This window comes from Poromitra crassiceps (genome assembly GCF_964638095.1).
Source record: "Poromitra crassiceps genome assembly, chromosome: 1".
Taxonomy (NCBI): domain Eukaryota; kingdom Metazoa; phylum Chordata; class Actinopteri; order Beryciformes; family Melamphaidae; genus Poromitra; species Poromitra crassiceps.
The window spans coordinates 91,281,629-91,299,068 of NC_139623.1; the positions used below are offsets into that span (position 1 = coordinate 91,281,629).

Genomic DNA, 17,440 nt, shown 5'->3' on the forward strand with positions numbered 1-17,440 from the left:
CTGTAACGCCAGAATTTCCCCTCGGGGATGAATAAAGTACTCTATCTATCTATCTATCTATCTATCTATATATACATACACACTGTATATACACACACACATACATATTATTGTTATTATAGTACAATGTGCTTCCAAGACTTCACTGATGGCACAGCTACACTGAATATACTAAATATTGGGATCATCTAACCCTAACCCTAATATTGAGTTGCAGCCCCTTTGGCACAATCCACATCTCAATAGTCTTAAAAATCCTTCTCTACCCTGTTGGTTAATTAAAAAAAAAAAAATCTGAAATTTCCCCCCCATTTTCTCCCCAATTGTACTTGGCCAATTTCCCCCTGCTGCCCCGGTCACTGCTCCACCCTCTGCTGATCTGGGGAGAGCCGTAGACTAGCACCATGCTTCCTCCGACACATGCACAGTTGCCAGCCACTTCTTTTCACCTGACAGCGGGCAGACAGCAGGACGTAGCATGTGGGAGGATCACGCTATTCCCACCAGTTCCCTTCCGCCCCAAACAGGCACCCCGATCGACCAGAGGAGGCGCTAGTGCAGTGACGAGGACACATACCCCCAATCCGGCTTCTCACCGCAGACACAGGCAAACATGCCAGTATATTGTCACCCGACCAAGCCGGAGATAACACGGGGGTGCGAAACCTGCGACCCTCGTTGTTGGTAGGCAGGGAATCTTTCGCTACACCCCTGTCTGTTTGTCTTTATCTCTACATCTTCTCTTTTGTGATTGGTATATAGATTCTAGATTTAATACGGGAAATGAAGAATAATGGCTTTTACCTGGATTCACCTCATCAGTGTACTTCTTGCAAATTGTTCCTAATATTTTGTATATTAAGGAGCAAATTACACCCAAAGCAAAAGAATTGGGTGTAATTTGCTTGTTTCAGATCTGTGCCAGATAAATGTGTCTATGCTCTCTGGGATGCAAAATAGGAGGATTTGATAGTTAAATGGTCACTGCACCTGGCAACGTGCCACTTCCTCTCCACTAGCAGGTGAATGTCTTCGATGCGTCGGTTGTTGGCGTAGTGCAGTCTCTTAGGCAGATGCTGCTTCAAGTATGGCTTAAAGTGCTGCTCTGCTTTCTTACACTGGAAAGAAGAAAGAATCTTTGGTACGTTCATCTTAAGGGTCAGTTGGAGAGGTGACGAAGAGGTATGGAGCGCACCTTGTTACAAGACTATTAAATGTTTCTCCCTTATTAATCAAAGATTCAAATGTCAAATGTAACAGAAAGTACCATTCCTCTATTATTACATTTCAGAATCGCACACTAGTCATTTTAAAGTCGACACAATGTGTTGATATTTTGCATGCAAAGCCAGACATAGGATACGGCTGTTTAATACTTACTGTGAGATTTGCAACAACGGCTTTTGGGTCATCTGGAAAAAGAACAACAACATCTCGGTGTATGACAGACATATTAGAGCGCCGCATGGACAGATACATTTCAACAGTTCAATGCCAGCTGTCAAAATATTAACTTGAAAGTAGGTTAGTAGGGCACTTGAATCTAGTTATTCAACAACATGTATATCTATTTTTTACACAAGGTTCTGCCATTGCTTCAGTCTGACAGCACATTTACAATGAAAGATTGTCACAGTCACACATCTAGCCTTCATCTGTCTACTCTTAAATAATGTACAGTGTGGCCAAATACATAGCAATAGATTCATTATTGCATGAGGCAGTGGTTCTGACTTCAGGACTCCCTTTCACTGATTTCTGAATCCAAGTACCCCCTTTACCCGACTACAACATTTTGCTTAGAAAACCGCAACAGAAAACTATAGCTATGATGCAATGAATGAATGATAAACGAATATGATGAAGAATATAACATTACAAAACAGTGAAACAGTTGCAATTAGTGCCTCCTGGGCATATTTATTTTAACATTTGATTTATTTTCATGATGATGTGTTCTCTCACATTTAGGATTGTTGGGGTGTCTGGAGCGTATTCTGCCTAGCGACCCAGGGATGAGGATGATGTCATCAATATTGGTCATGTAGTTGCTGAGGAACTCGGTCCGATCACAGTGGGCCTCTTCCATGCCTGTGGACAGACGGAAGGATGAGTGTGGGCATGTGTGTGTGTGCATGTGTTGGAGAGAGGCAGTGGTAGCCTGGTTCAGAGAAGTGTTTGTGAAACCTATTCACCTTATGTAGCTCCGCCCACTTGACCCACTTGTGTCACGACTTCCTGTTCAAAACGCTGGCTGTTTTACCTGCTGAAACTAGTCTGACTCACCTGATCAAACCTAGTTTGACTCACATATGAGTCAGACAAGGTTTATAAGTCACAGGAAGTGTAAACACAATCAGAACTTCCGTTTGTGTTTACACTTCCTGTTAGTCTCTCAAGCCTAGTCTGACTGGCTTGAAGCAGCCTGGTGGACTTAGCTCTCCTATTGGTGCCGACCATTTCAGTCGGTGCCGGATGGAAATCCCATTCCGCTCCCTGCAAGCTCTGCAATTGGCTCTGACCCGCTCTGACTGCGGCTGCGACCATATATGGATTTCCTTTCCACTCCCTCCGTGTCGAATCTGTATGCCTCTGCTGCTGTACGTGTCAAATCTGCCTATCTCAAATTCCTGCGCCGCTGTCTTAGAAACAATAACAACAGCAGAGCTAGCCGCTAGCTCGTTGCTACACACTGAAAACGATTGTGCAATGATGTGCATGGTACTTTTGGTGGATGGCTGTAAAGGTATTACAGAGCCTTTTTCCCCTCTAGTCCGTAGTGCTGTTATTACTAGCCAGACTCTCTCCCGCTGCAGGGAGAGTCTGTCAAGCGAGACTACATAGCCAGACTGTCTCTTCTACATAAGGTGAATAGGGAAAGTAAATGGGTGATGCTCTCCCCTCCCTCTACATCTACTGCCAAAGTGCTTTTGAGCAAAGCATGCGCGCGCGCGTGTGTGTGTGTGTGTGTGTGTGTGTGTGTGTGTGAGACGGTACCGTGGTCCCCCACCATGATGATGTTGACACAGCGGTGCAGTTTCATCTGCTTAAGGCCATCCATCAGTTGGCCAATGATGCTGTCAATCACCCTCAGAGGGTTATTCAACTGGAAAACAGAAGGTGAGTCATAACTGAGTGTCTTTGTATGTACAGTATGTGAGAGACAATGGGGTTATTGTTGTTTTTGCTGTTATGGTTAAATATCCGAGACACCTTGTCCATCGGGGACAACGGATGGAAACTAGCCTCGCGCTAAATCCGGCGATTTTTACACTTTTATTATGTTCCAGATGTTTTTATCTGTTCCATGGTTATTGTGTTCATCAATTTCGCATTGTCCCGTCTAAATAAATCAATCAAATCAAATCAAATGTGTTTGTGTATGATTTTGTCAAGCACATCTAGCAGGTTTTTCAACAGCAACACACACACATAGTTATAGTGTGAGTGTTTGTGTGTGGCTAAAGCCCCTGACACGCCAAGCGGACGGTTGGCCGTTGGTGAGCGCCTAGTGTAGTGCAGTGTGTAGTGTAGTGCAGTGTGTCTCGCACCATTGGCTAGTGTAGTGCAGTGTGTCTCACACCATTGGCTAGTGTGGTGCAGTGTGTCTCGCACCATTGGCTAGTGTAGTGCAGTGTGTCTCGCACCATTGGCTAGTGTGGTGCAGTGTGTCTCGCACCATTGGCTAGTGTAGTGCAGTGTATCTCGCACCATTGGCTAGTGTAGTGCAGTGTGTCTCGCACCATTGGCTAGTGTAGTGCAGTGTGTCTCGCACCATTGGCTAGTGTAGTGCAGTGTGTCTCGCACCATTGGCTAGTGTGGTGCAGTGTGTCCCGCACCATTGGCTAGTGTAGTGCAGTGTGTCTCGCACCATTGGCTAGTGTAGTGCAGTGTATCTCGCACCATTGGCTAGTGTAGTGCAGTGTGTCTCGCACCATTGGCTAGTGTAGTGCAGTGTGTCTCGCACCATTGGCTAGTGTAGTGCAGTGTGTCTCGCACCATTGGCTAGTGGAGTGCAGTGTGTCTCGCACCATTGGCTAGTGGAGTGCAGTGTGTCCCGCACCATTGGCTAGTGTAGTGCAGTGTGTCTCGCACCATTGGCTAGTGTAGTGCAGTGTGTCTCGCACCATTGGCTAGTGTAGTGCAGTGTATCTCGCACCATTGGCTAGTGTAGTGCAGTGTGTCTCGCACCATTGGCTAGTGTAGTGCAGTGTGTCTCGCACCATTGGCTAGTGTAGTGCAGTGTGTCTCGCACCATTGGCTAGTGTAGTGCAGTGTGTCTCGCACCATTGGCTAGTGTAGTGCAGTGTGTTCCGCACCATTGGCTAGTGTAGTGCAGTGTGTCTCGCACCATTGGCTAGTGTAGTGCAGTGTGTCTCGCACCATTGGCTAGTGTAGTGCAGTGTATCTCGCACCATTGGCTAGTGTAGTGCAGTGTGTCTCGCACCATTGGCTAGTGTAGTGCAGTGTGTCTCGCACCATTGGCTAGTGGAGTGCAGTGTATCTCGCACCATTGGCTCTAGTCGGCCTTGTCGGTAACTTTTCTGGGAGTCGGTGAGAGAAATCACTGTGATTGGCTGGTCAGCTGATTAAGCTAAGCACTGCAGAGAGCGATCGCACAAAACGTTCTTCTCATTTTTCAACTTCTTCATTCATTCATCTCATCTGATCGTAAATATTTTCACAGTGACGTGGCCTTTGGAAAAGGCCCTTGAGGCTGTTGCTGTATGATCGCTGTGCGGTTCCTCTTTATTTTAACAGCCTCTTTCTTTCTTCTCCCACAAGCAAAAGACCAGGCAAGGGCTGACAACGCCAGTGCCATTTGCAACCATTTACGACATATTCTCGATTAGAAGTAGCAATATTACGAAACCGTCTAAGTGATGAGTGAGAGTGGTGTGAAAATGGTAGGCAGGCAAATGCTGCTTTGTTTCATGCATCTGTTTTGTATGTCTGCAGTCCAGGTCTCACACAGGCACAGAACATACAGTACGTGCTAGTTGACCGTCGGCTGTAGTCTTTGCAGTGTCTGTCTGTCTTGCTATGTTTTAACTGTGTTTTAACTTGTCTTTTAACTTGTCCTAACTTTGTATTTATTTTACCACCTACCCCCCTATCCCTCAAAAGGCTGTGCCTTCTGCCACGTCGCCATTGTAAATAAGAATTTGTTCTTAAAGGGATAGTGCGGATTATTGGACATAAAGTCGTATGAACTCCATACCAGTTGTAGAGCGTATGGGGAGCTATGAGTCCCGTGGGCGGAGCTCTAGCTTGATCTGAGTGGAGGAAAATTTGTCCCGGCGGACATTCTAGGGTCACGGACTTATCAAGTTTTACTCCTAAAGAAAGCATGCATGTGTTATGACATCTGATTTCAACAATAAAACCGCAGTCTTGCTGTTGATCAGACCACACTATTTATTGGCACTACTTTCTGGCTCCGCACACTGCATCCGCGGCGGTCACTAACACTGTGTACAGGTGTTTCAGACACAGCGCGCTCTGTAAACAGGCTACTAAAACATAGTAAACATGTCTGATTATGAAAGCAATGAATATATGCCGTTTACGCCACATTTGAGAGGATGTCTTTATGAACATTAGGAATTTGTCAGATCGACCTAGAATGGGCAGAGAGAGAAGGGAGAGAGAGAGAGAGGCGGAGTAAGAAGACGCAGATCAACAGAGTGGAGAGCTACTGCTGCCAAGTAGCCTATATAGGATATGTATTTTTTATTTGTTTTTTTAACTGACAACATTGTTAGATTTAGGTACTATAGTCTCTCGCACCATGGGATTTGGCACAGCAGTGCCCTTCAGTACATGTGTTTTCCTCTACTCTGGACGTGGAGGTAAATAATCATTTTATATGTGAAATGAGCACCGTACACTCAATTGTTTTATCCTCGCTGGCTTTGTGCATCCGCGGCAGTCACTAACTTGGGCTATGTATTTATTTAGGTAGGTGTTTCAGACACAGCACGCTCTGTATGTCTGTAAACAGCGAGGCAAGTTGACAAAATGGTACGCACTTTTCCAGGCTGTAGCAATCAAAACCTTAGTGATACTGTATTTCATCATTTCCCTGTCATGGATCATGCCCTTAGACAACTCTGGCTTGTTGCAATAGCGTTGAGCTTCAACACAAAGCAAGCGATGATTAAAAAACTTTGCGTGTACGGTGCTTATTTCACTGAAAATGATTATTTACCTCCATGTCCAGGGCAGAGGAAAACTCATGTAGCCTACTGAAGAGCACTGCTGAGACCATGGTAAGAGAGACTACAGTAGGCTACCTAAATCTAACAATATTGTCAGTTAAAAAAAATAAAAAAAATACATAGCCCATACTCCCGGTAGCTCTCCAATTATGTTGATCTGCGTATTTTCTCTTCTCTTCTCTTCATCTTCTCTCCTCTCTCTCTGCCCATTCTAGGTCTAGTTCCTCATCTGTGTATTCAGATTCATAAAGACATCCCCTCGAATCTGGTGTAAACGGCATATATTCATTGCTTTCATAGTCAGACATGTTTAGTATGTTTTAGTAGCCTGTTTACAGAGCGCGCTGTGTCTGAAACACCTGCACACAGCGTTATAGTGACCACCGCGGATGCAGTGCGGAGCCAGAAAGTAGTGCCAATAAATAGCGTGGTCTGATCAACAGCAAGACTGCAGTTTTATTGTTGAAATGAGATGTCATAACACATGCATGCTTTCTTTCAGCTGCCCATACACTCTACAATTGGTATGGAGTTCATACGACTTTATGTCCAATAATCCGCACTATCCCTTACTTACCTGCTTAAATAAAGGTTAAATAAAAAATAAACTGTGTGTTCAAGCGCTTTTTGGTCGCTAGTACTTTGATGTCGGTTTGGTGTGTCTGGGCCTTAACCTTATCAGGTTGCACGCACGCACGCACGCACGCACACACGCACACGCACACACACACACACACACACGCACGCACACACACACGGTACTCACTTCTGTGCTCATGGGCCCCAGTTTGTGTCCATATGTGTCTGGCTGCTCAGAGTGCATGGCGTAAACATAGGGCCTGAAACAAGACAGAGGCAGCTTGGAGATGTGTTTGTAGCAGTACACTCATTGTTGTAGAGTAGTAGTGGTGGCGGTAGTGCACATTAGTATGAAGAGGACTAGGAACTGAGGGGCAAGCTCTAGTTCTGAAAAATGAAGCCAATGCGGAAGTGCCTTAAACATGTTCTTTGGTCTGCAAGGGGCGACTCCACTGGCTGCAAAAATAAGTCAAATTGTATGGAAGTCAATGGGGAAAGTACCCTACTTACTTTATTTATTCATGACCTCGGGCTCAGTAAACACTTTCCTAATGAGTTTATGGTCTCAATCGCTAGTTTCAAGTCTTCCTCAATACAGCATGATGTTCATTTTGTAAATAATGATCCCATTTACAGTAAAAGAGATGATAAACCAGACTATGTTTGGTCGGCTGTCCAGTGATCGCACAGCTCGCCGATCACCAACCAATAGCAAGCAGTGGTGTGGCTCCGTGGGAAACCCCTCGTCTCGCGTTAGCTGCTTCTGGCTCCAAATAACCAAGATGCCGACGGCCAAAATGGCAAAATCCAGGCTTCAGTCCAGAAACCAATCGGTGACGTCACAGTGGCTACGTTTTTACACATTCTATGCTGGGAACTAGGGGGTAGTGTTAGTGTAACTTTTGTTAAAGAGGACATGAAACATTTGATCATATGACTCTAGTTCATTTGCATTTCACCTCAGACAAGACAGGACACTGCTTTCAAGTCTGAAATGTACCTAGATTTGCTAGAAAGATGAACAACATTTCAGCTTTTCGCCAACTAGGGCGCTGCTAGTTGATGTCACTAGGTTGACTGTACACACAGTACACACATTGACAGTACAGTACAATACATTGCAGTACGGTACCACACAGTGGAGAACAATGGAGTACGGGCTAGTTAAGTGTTATAGTAAGGATTTTGAATTCTAACAGGCTCACAGCATAATGCTGTTGTGTTTCTGATTTGGATTGCGGCTGTTTTGAATCAGAAAACATTCAAAATCCGTACTACTGTAGGGGAGAGTGGGGTGAGTTGCGCCACTTTTTACTTGAGGTGTCTTTAAAGTGAGGGCATGACAGTAATGCCTCCAACTACAATATGTAAATATATTTCAGGATGTTGTGCACCACTGGGAACACTCCCTTTGGATCTTAAATAAACTGTTAAAAAAATATGGCTATTCTTAAAAAAGTGGTCTCTTGGCACAACTTGCCCCCGGTGCGGGGTAAGTTGTGCCTTTGGAGAGAATACGTTGGGGTAAATTGTGCCATTGATTACTGAAGTAAAACAGAACATTTTCATCTCATATACTGTAATGCTATATCAAAGCAAGACAAAATAAAGATAACACTAAAGTCCAGTGTACTATAACAGGGTTAAACAAGGCTAAATGGTAGCAGCAGTTCACCTACATATTTAACATTTTCAGAAATAAAAAATATGTTCAAAATGAACAAAATCAACTATCACAGAGCCAGGCTACACTTGCCAATACTGCAATATTCTTCAACAAGGTCTGCTGGTTTGGAGCTAACATCATGCTAACAGTATAGCCTCATATTGTAGCTTACTAAAACACTAACACATGTGTGAAATGTTTTCAAGCTTGTCTATAATTGTTCAGACACAACAATCAATAAACCTTGATCATAAAAAATTTACTTTGAGAGGCAAAAAACAGTTTTTTGAACTTAAATGTGCTTAGCTCTTGTGCCATCTGCCTCCCTTCTTTGCAGAGTGAGTAAAATGGATGCCTCTTCAAAAATGTGTGGTCACATGACCAATTTCTTCTATGGTTTTCTAGATACAAGGGGTGGCACAACTTCCCCCCTGGCACAACTCACCCCACTCTCCCCTACTGTCGAGTCAACCTAGTGACATCATCTAGCAGCGCCCTAGTTGGCGAAAAGCTGAAATGTTGTTCATCTTTCTAGCAAATCTAGGTACATTTCAGACCTGAAAGTAGTCCTGTCTTGTCTGGGGTGAAATGCAAATTAACTAGAGTCATATGATCAAATGTTTCATGTCCTCTTTGATTAAGGTCTTGCCCGGAAATGGAGGCGCGAATCGAATCCATGCTCTCCCGCTTCCGAAGCGCAAGCGCTAACCGCAAACACCAAGAGAGCTAAAGCTCCCTTGGCGGAGCTGCTTAACGGGCCTTTATAGGCTACTGGGGAGCGAGTTTAACCAACAACTCGCTACTACTTGGGACTCACCAGGATTCTGATTGACTTGGTTACACTAGCAGTAGTAGTACTAGTAGCACACTGAACTAAAAACAGAACACACACACACACACACACACACACACACACACACACACACACACACACACACACACACACACACACACACACACACACACACACACACACACACACAGACACACACAGAGTCTGATCATATCATTAGAGAGGGAAGTCGTGTAATTACAAGTCAACCACAGCCACATGTTGCACAGTTGCAATGGAGCTTGGCAGGGCATAAGGTGCTGTTGATCCAGCATTATCAAAAGGTAAACAGCAGCTTAGAGGCATGACTCCCCCCCCCCACACACACACACACAGCATATCCAAATAATAACCAAATAAGAAATCATTGAGAATGTGTAATGTGTAAATAACAATCTCTATTTTAATTCTGAAATGATTTAATTCCATGTTACCTGAACCAACACCTGCTTACAGACAAACATATTTAATCCTCCAGCTGTGCTGTGCTTTCTGGAATGGAACCCGAGAGCCCCCCCCCTATAATTTCTGTGCACCTGACTGTTTGGGTACACCTAATTGAGTGTGTCAGTGAGATTGAAAAGTGATTAAAGGAACATCATTGACTTCAGTACAGATCAGCTGAAGTCAATGATGTATTATACTGTATGGACAAACTTCACCTGTTTTTCACCTGTGCATGAGGGTGAGTAGATGAGTGCTGACAAAGAAAAGAGATACAGGGCTCTATTCTCCCCCTGGCCTTAAATTTGCATTTATGGCTTGGCGCAGCGCTATTAGTAGTAGCATTCCCTAATTTGTCCTTGACACTAAATGCCAGAATGCGCCATGCTAACCATTTAACCACGCCTTTTTAAAGGAGAATTTCGTTTTTTTTTAACCTCCTCACTAATTATGATCTGACTACTCACCCAGTGATCTCCGCAGCGTTTCTGGCCGTCCTAGCGTTGTTTTGAGATCAATAGCGTCCAAGCCAGTCGTAAAATGGAGCTCCGAGGGGGCCAAGTGTCAGCCTGTCTTTCCTGCATCTAAATAGCCAGTTTTATTCCCGTTTTCGCCACATATCGTCATAATCTCATCCCGCAAGAACCAACAGACTGGTATTTCCCCCGGGCTGTTTCCTGGAGTCTCCCAGGGATCAAATTACCTCATTCGTGATCTCGGTCACCAAGTCTCGTCAAGTCCCGCGATACTTTCCTGCCGGCTGGCCAACTACAGGTACACGCTTTGCGGTGGTGGTTTTAGCGTAACCTATGTGGGATTCGAGGCGTAACCTATGTGCGTTTTAGCGTAACTTATGTGGGATTCGAGGCGTAACCTATGTGGGGTTTGGCGTAACCTATGTGGGATTCGAAATAACGCATCCGAGATATAAAACGTTATGAATATAGCCACGTTATAAACAACAAACTAACGCTGGTGATCCATATGGAAACAGTGTTACTCGAAATGGTTAGTTTGTTGTTTATAACGTGGCTATATTCATAACGTTTTATATCTCGGATGCGTTATTTCGAATCCCACATAAGTTACGCTAAAACGCACATAGGTTACGCCTCGAATCCCACATAGGTTACGCTAAAACCACCACCGCAAAGCGTGTACCTGTAACGGCCAGCCGGCAGGAAAGTATCGCGGGACTTGACGAGACTTGGTGACCGCAATCACGAATGAGGTAATTTGAGTCGTCAGACCATAATTAATGTGAGGAGAGGGGTCCAGGTTAAAAAAAAACGAAATTCTCCTTTAAGCGTATAATTATTCACAAGTGTTGGATTGGTGATCTCCAGTAAACCAATCACATTATTCCCTTCCAAGCTCCGATCCATGAACAGAGCGACTCCAGTCCGGTCAGAAAAGCCCTAAAGTCCCCGCGACCAAAGCACTATGAGCCCCCCCCCCCCCTCCCTCTCTACCCACTTTCATCGACATCTGTCTCGATATGCTCCTCAAACAAATCTCACGGCAGTTTAAATACAGCAAGCATGTAAATACGCTACACTATAGCAAGAGCAAAGTGAGAATAATGTTCTAAACGCATGGGCTAGAAAAATATAGCCTATCCTTGGATGTCATGATGAGATTAGATTGGTGAAAGTTTGGACAGAATGATTGCATCGTTTTCTCTCGCTGCCTTTTCTTCTCCCCATCTGCATGGCAGACAGGTATGAGGTAGGATGATGCAACAGCCTCTGAATGACAGGGGCTCAAAACTACGATATAACAACTTTTTTTTCATCGGTCATTGTGCCTGCCTAGTGAATACATATAAATTAGTGGCCTTTCCCCCAAAATAGTGATGGTTCTGTCATTCTGTGGTGTAGCCTACATTTCAGATCTGATGCTTGCAGTGCGCTATAGGGGCAGAAATTGACGCGCGAGAGAGAGGGAGAGAGGGAGTGAGAGAGAGAGGGGGGAGAGAGAGTGAGATAGCGGCAGAGAGAGTGATTGAATAACGCCGTGGGTGCATCCCCAGGGCCGGCGCACTGAATAAGGCCTGGTTTTGAAAAGCATTAACCGCAAAATTAATGCCCGCTGGGAAGATCGCTTTAGGCTGGTATTTAAGGCCGAAACGCCCATTCTGGCCTATTCTGGCACTGCGCCACGCCTCTTCAGCGTAAAGCGCATTTCGGGGCGTAAAAACATGACGCTATCCTCCCAAGTCAGCGGTAGGTAAAGCGTGTTTTTTTGCGTTTAAGGCCAGTTTAGTGCCTAAGGCCAGGGGGAGAATAGAGCCCACAGAGTGTAAGAGCAGCAAAGCAGAGGAAGAAAGTGAAAGGAAGAAAGAAGAACTCACCTCTCTCCTTCAGGGAGGTGGAGCCACTGCAACATGGTCAGTATGCGCCTCTCCAACGGGATGGCCCTGGAACACACACACACACACACACACGCACACACACACACACACACACACACACACACACACACACACACACACACACACACACACACACACACACGCACACACACACACCCACACATGACATGTACTATGAAGCGTAATAATGGAGATGTCACTTGAGACAGACACAATAACTAGATCTGAGAATGAAAACATTCACAGCACATTCAACCCAATGGAATACACAAAAACAGAAGCAATGGTAGAGTTATGGTGATAGAGTGTTTTTGGATTTAGTGTCTAGTGCCATTAAAACCATTAAAACCCACCAAACTATTCCCTTTACCCTCAAAGAGACTCATAAAGTCGAGGGTTATAGGATGAAACACATTTAAAGCTCTTTCTGTTTAAAGTGTCTGAGAGTCAAAGGCTGCCTGTATAGCGACGAGGCCACCAACCAAGCTGCTGGCTGTCACACAGTCCACAGCTGTCAACCATCAAGCCTGGGACCGGGGGCCCCAACCGGGGGGCTTGACGTTGCTGCAGCGGGGGGCAGGATGACTGGGGGGCTTGATGTTGCTGTGGCGGGGGGCAGGAAGACTGGGGGGCTTGATGTTGCTGCGGCGGGGGGCAGGAAGACTGGGGGGCTTTATGTTGCTGCGGCGGGGGGCAGGAAGACTGGGGGGCTTGATGTTGCTGTGGCGGGGGACAGGAAGACTGGGGGGCTTGATGTTGCTGTGGCGTCGGGCAGGACTACTGGGGGGCTTGATGTTGCTGCGGCGGGGAGCAGGACGACTGGGGGGCTTGACGTTGCTGCAGTGGGGGGCAGGACTACTGGGGGGCTTGACGTTGCTGCGGTGGGGGGCAGGACTACAGGGGGGCTTGATGTTGCTGCGGTGGGGGGCAGGATGACTGGGTGGCTTGACGTTGCTGCGGCGGCGGGGGGCAGGACGACTGGGGGGCTTGACATTGCTATGGCGGGGGTCAGGACGGAGGGTTGGGTTACACTGCTTCAACACTTGACAGTTGACCTCTTTCTCACTCTCGCTATTCTCTCTGTCCACTCTCTTTCCATCCTTACCTTACCTGGTCTTTCTCTCTCCGCTCACATTATCACCTCCATATTCTGCCCTTCCATTTTCTTTTTCATAATCTCTCCATCCGTTTTCCAATTTCCTTCCTTCTGTCTCTCTCCCTCTCTGTTTTTCTCTCCTTCCTTTTTTTCTGTGGTTGTGGTTGGGGAAGTGGGGGGGGACCTCCCAGAAAGCTGAACCCACCAGTTCAGCTGAACCCAACCAGTTATTTAGCTACAATCCCTGGTCCCCATTACCTAATCCCCACTGTCGTACTACAACACTAAAACCACTGTGGTAGTACAGCACTAAAACCACTGTGGTACTGCAACACTAAAACCACTGTGGTACTACAACACTAAAACCACTGTGGTAGTACAGCACTAAAACCACTGTGGTACTGCAACACTAAAACCACTGTGGTACTGCAACACTAAAACCACTGTGGTACTACAACACTAAAACCACTGTGGTACTACAACACTTCTAAAACCGCTGTGGTACTACAACACTAAAACCACTGTGGTACTACAACACTAAAACCACTGTGGTACTACAACACTAAAACCACTGTGGTACTACAACACTTCTAAAACCGCTGTGGTACTACAACACTTCTAAAACCGCTGTGGTACTACAACACTAAAACCACTGTGGTACTACAACACTGAAACCACTGTGGTACTGCAACACTAAAACCACTGTGGTACTACAACACTAAAACCACTGTGGTACTACAACACTAAAACCACTGTGGTACTGCAACACTAAAACCACTGTGGTACTACAACACTAAAGTCACTGTGGTACTACAACACTTCTAAAACCGCTGTGGTACTACAACACTAAAACCACTGTGGTACTACAACACTAAAACCACTGTGGTACTACAACACTAAAACCACTGTGGTACTACAACACTTCTAAAACCGCTGTGGTACTACAACACTAAAACCACTGTGGTACTGCAACACTAAAACCACTGTGGTACTACAACACTAAAGCCACTGTGGTACTACAACACTTCTAAAACCGCTGTGGTACTACAACACTAAAACCACTGTGGTACTGCAACACTAAAACCACTGTGGTACTACAACACTAAAACCACTGTGGTACTACAACACTTCTAAAACCGCTGTGGTACTACAACACTAAAACCACTGTGGTACTACAACACTAAAACCACTGTGGTACTGCAACACTAAAACCACTGTGGTACTACAACACTAAAGCCACTGTGGTACTACAACACTTCTAAAACCGCTGTGGTACTACAACACTAAAACCACTGTGGTACTACAACACTAAAACCAATGTGGTACTACAACACTAGTACTGGTACTACAACACTAAAACCACTGTGGTACTACAACACTAAAACCACTGTGGTACTACAACACTAAACCCACTGTGGCACTACGACACTAAAACCACTGTGGCACTACAACACTAAAACCACTGTGGTACTACAACACTAAAACCACTGTGGTACTACAACACTAAAACCACTGTGGTACTACAACACTAGTACTACAACACTAAACCACTGTGGTACTACAACACTAAACCCACTGTGGTACTACAACACTAAAACCACTGTGGCACTACAACACTAAACCACTGTGGTACTACAACACTAAAACCACTGTGGTACTACAACACTAAAACCACTGTGGTACTACAACACTAGTACTACAACACTAAACCACTGTGGTACTACAACACTAAACCCACTGTGGTACTACAACACTAAAACCACTGTGGCACTACAACACTAAACCACTGTGGTACTACAACACTAAACCCACTGTGGTACTACAACACTAAAACCACTGTGGCACTACAACACTAAAACCACTGTGGTACTACAACACTAATACCACTGTGGTACTACAACACTAAACCCACTGTGGCACTACGACACTAAAACCACTGTGGCACTACAACACTAAACCCACTGTGGTACTACAACACTAAAACCACTGTGGTACTACAACACTAAAACCACTGTGGCACTACAACACTAAACCCACTGTGGTACTACAACACTAAAACCACTGTGGTCCTACAACACTAGTACTACAACACTAAACCACTGTGGTACTACAACACTAAAGCCACTGTGGTACTACAACACTAAACCCACTGTGGTACTACAACACTAAAACCACTGTGGTCCTACAACACTAGTACTACAACACTAAACCACTGTGGTACTACAACACTAAAACCACTGTGGCACTACAACACTAAAACCAGGGTTGTAACTAACCATTATGTTTTTTAGGCTTTCATGCACTAGCACACAGAGACACATCACACACATTCTCTTCATCTCCTCACATATCCACTCATATCCACATTATATACACTCCTCGGCTCATATACACACTCCTCATATACACACGTCTCATATACACATACACACTCCATGTGTATTTCTCCTTATTCTCTTTGTCTCCTCTCATATAAACACTCCTCATATATACACAATCTCCATATACTTACACACTCCTCATATACACACTCCTCATATACACACTCCTCATATACACACTCCTCATATACACACTCCTCATATAAACACTCCTCATATACACACTCCTCATATACACACTCCTCATATATACACATGTCTCATATACACACTCCTCATATACACACTCCTCATATATACACTCCTCATATACACACTCCTCATATAAACACTCCTCATATACACACTCCTCATATACACACTCCTCATATATACACATGTCTCATATACACACTCCTCATATACACACTCCTCATATACACACTCCTCATATACACACTCCTCATATAAACACTCCTCATATACACACTCCTCATATACACACTCCTCATATATACACATGTCTCATATACACACTCCTCATATACACACTCCTCATATATACACATGTCTCATATACACACTCCTCATATAAACACTCCTCATATATACACATGTCTCATATACACACTCCTCATATACACACTCCTCATATAAACACTCCTCATATATACACATGTCTCATATACACACTCCTCATATACACACTCCTCATATACACACTCCTCATATACACACTCCTCATATAAACACTCCTCTTATATAAACACTCCTCATATACACACATGTCTCATATACACACTCCTCATATACACACATGTCTCATATACACACTCCTCATATACACACTCCATGTGTCTTTCTCCTTATTCTCTTTGTCTCCTCTCATATACACACTCCTCATATACACACTCCTCATATAAACACTCCTCATATATACACATGTCTCATATACACACTCCTCATATACACACTCCTCATATACACACTCCTCATATAAACACTCCTCATATATACACACTCCTCATATACACACTCCTCATATACACACTCCTCATATACACACTCCTCATATACACACTCCTCATATATACACACTCCTCAAATACACACTCCTCATATACACACTCCTCATATACACACTCCTCATATAAACACTCCTCATATATACACTCCTCATATACACACTCCTCATATACACACTCCTCATATACACACTCCTCATATAAACACTCCTCATATATACACTCCTCATATACACACTCCTCATATACACACTCCTCATATAAACACTCCTCATATAAACACTCCTCATATATACACACTCCTCATATATACACACTCCTCATATACACACTCCTCATATAAACACTCCTCATATATACACACTCCTCATACACACACTCCTCATATATACACACTCCTCATATACACACACTCCTCATATACACACTCCTCATATATAAACACTCCTCATATATACACACTCCTCATACACACACTCCTCATATATAAACACTCCTCATATATACACACTCCTCATATATACACACTCCTCATATATACACACTCCTCATACACACACTCCTCATATATAAACACTCCTCATATATACACACTCCTCATACACACACTCCTCATATATACACACTCCTCATATACACACACTCCTCATATACACACTCCTCATATATACACTCCTCATATACACACTCCTCATATACACACTCCTCATATACACACTCCTCATATACACACTCCTCATATATACACACTCCTCATATACACACTCCTCATATACATCTTATCTTTATCGTTATTCTCTCTCTCTCTTTCTCACACCTCGGTTGGTGCCAGCAGTAAGGAAA

At 44.4% G+C, this 17,440-nt stretch overlaps 1 protein-coding gene across 1 annotated transcript in view; it reads right to left on the bottom strand.

Annotated features, from left to right (window-relative positions):
- Positions 1–17,440, bottom strand: part of enpp2 (ectonucleotide pyrophosphatase/phosphodiesterase 2) — a gene marked incomplete at its 5' end in the record, with an annotated part of 80,604 nt that overhangs the window by 22,105 nt on the left and 41,059 nt on the right. Inside the window, 6 exons of the mRNA XM_083633253.1 lie at positions 991–1,118; positions 1,381–1,412; positions 1,966–2,091; positions 2,998–3,106; positions 6,988–7,060; positions 12,096–12,161. Of these exons, the coding sequence (XP_083489379.1) occupies positions 991–1,118; positions 1,381–1,412; positions 1,966–2,091; positions 2,998–3,106; positions 6,988–7,060; positions 12,096–12,161 (534 nt within the window). The remainder of the gene's footprint in view (positions 1–990; positions 1,119–1,380; positions 1,413–1,965; positions 2,092–2,997; positions 3,107–6,987; positions 7,061–12,095; positions 12,162–17,440) is intronic.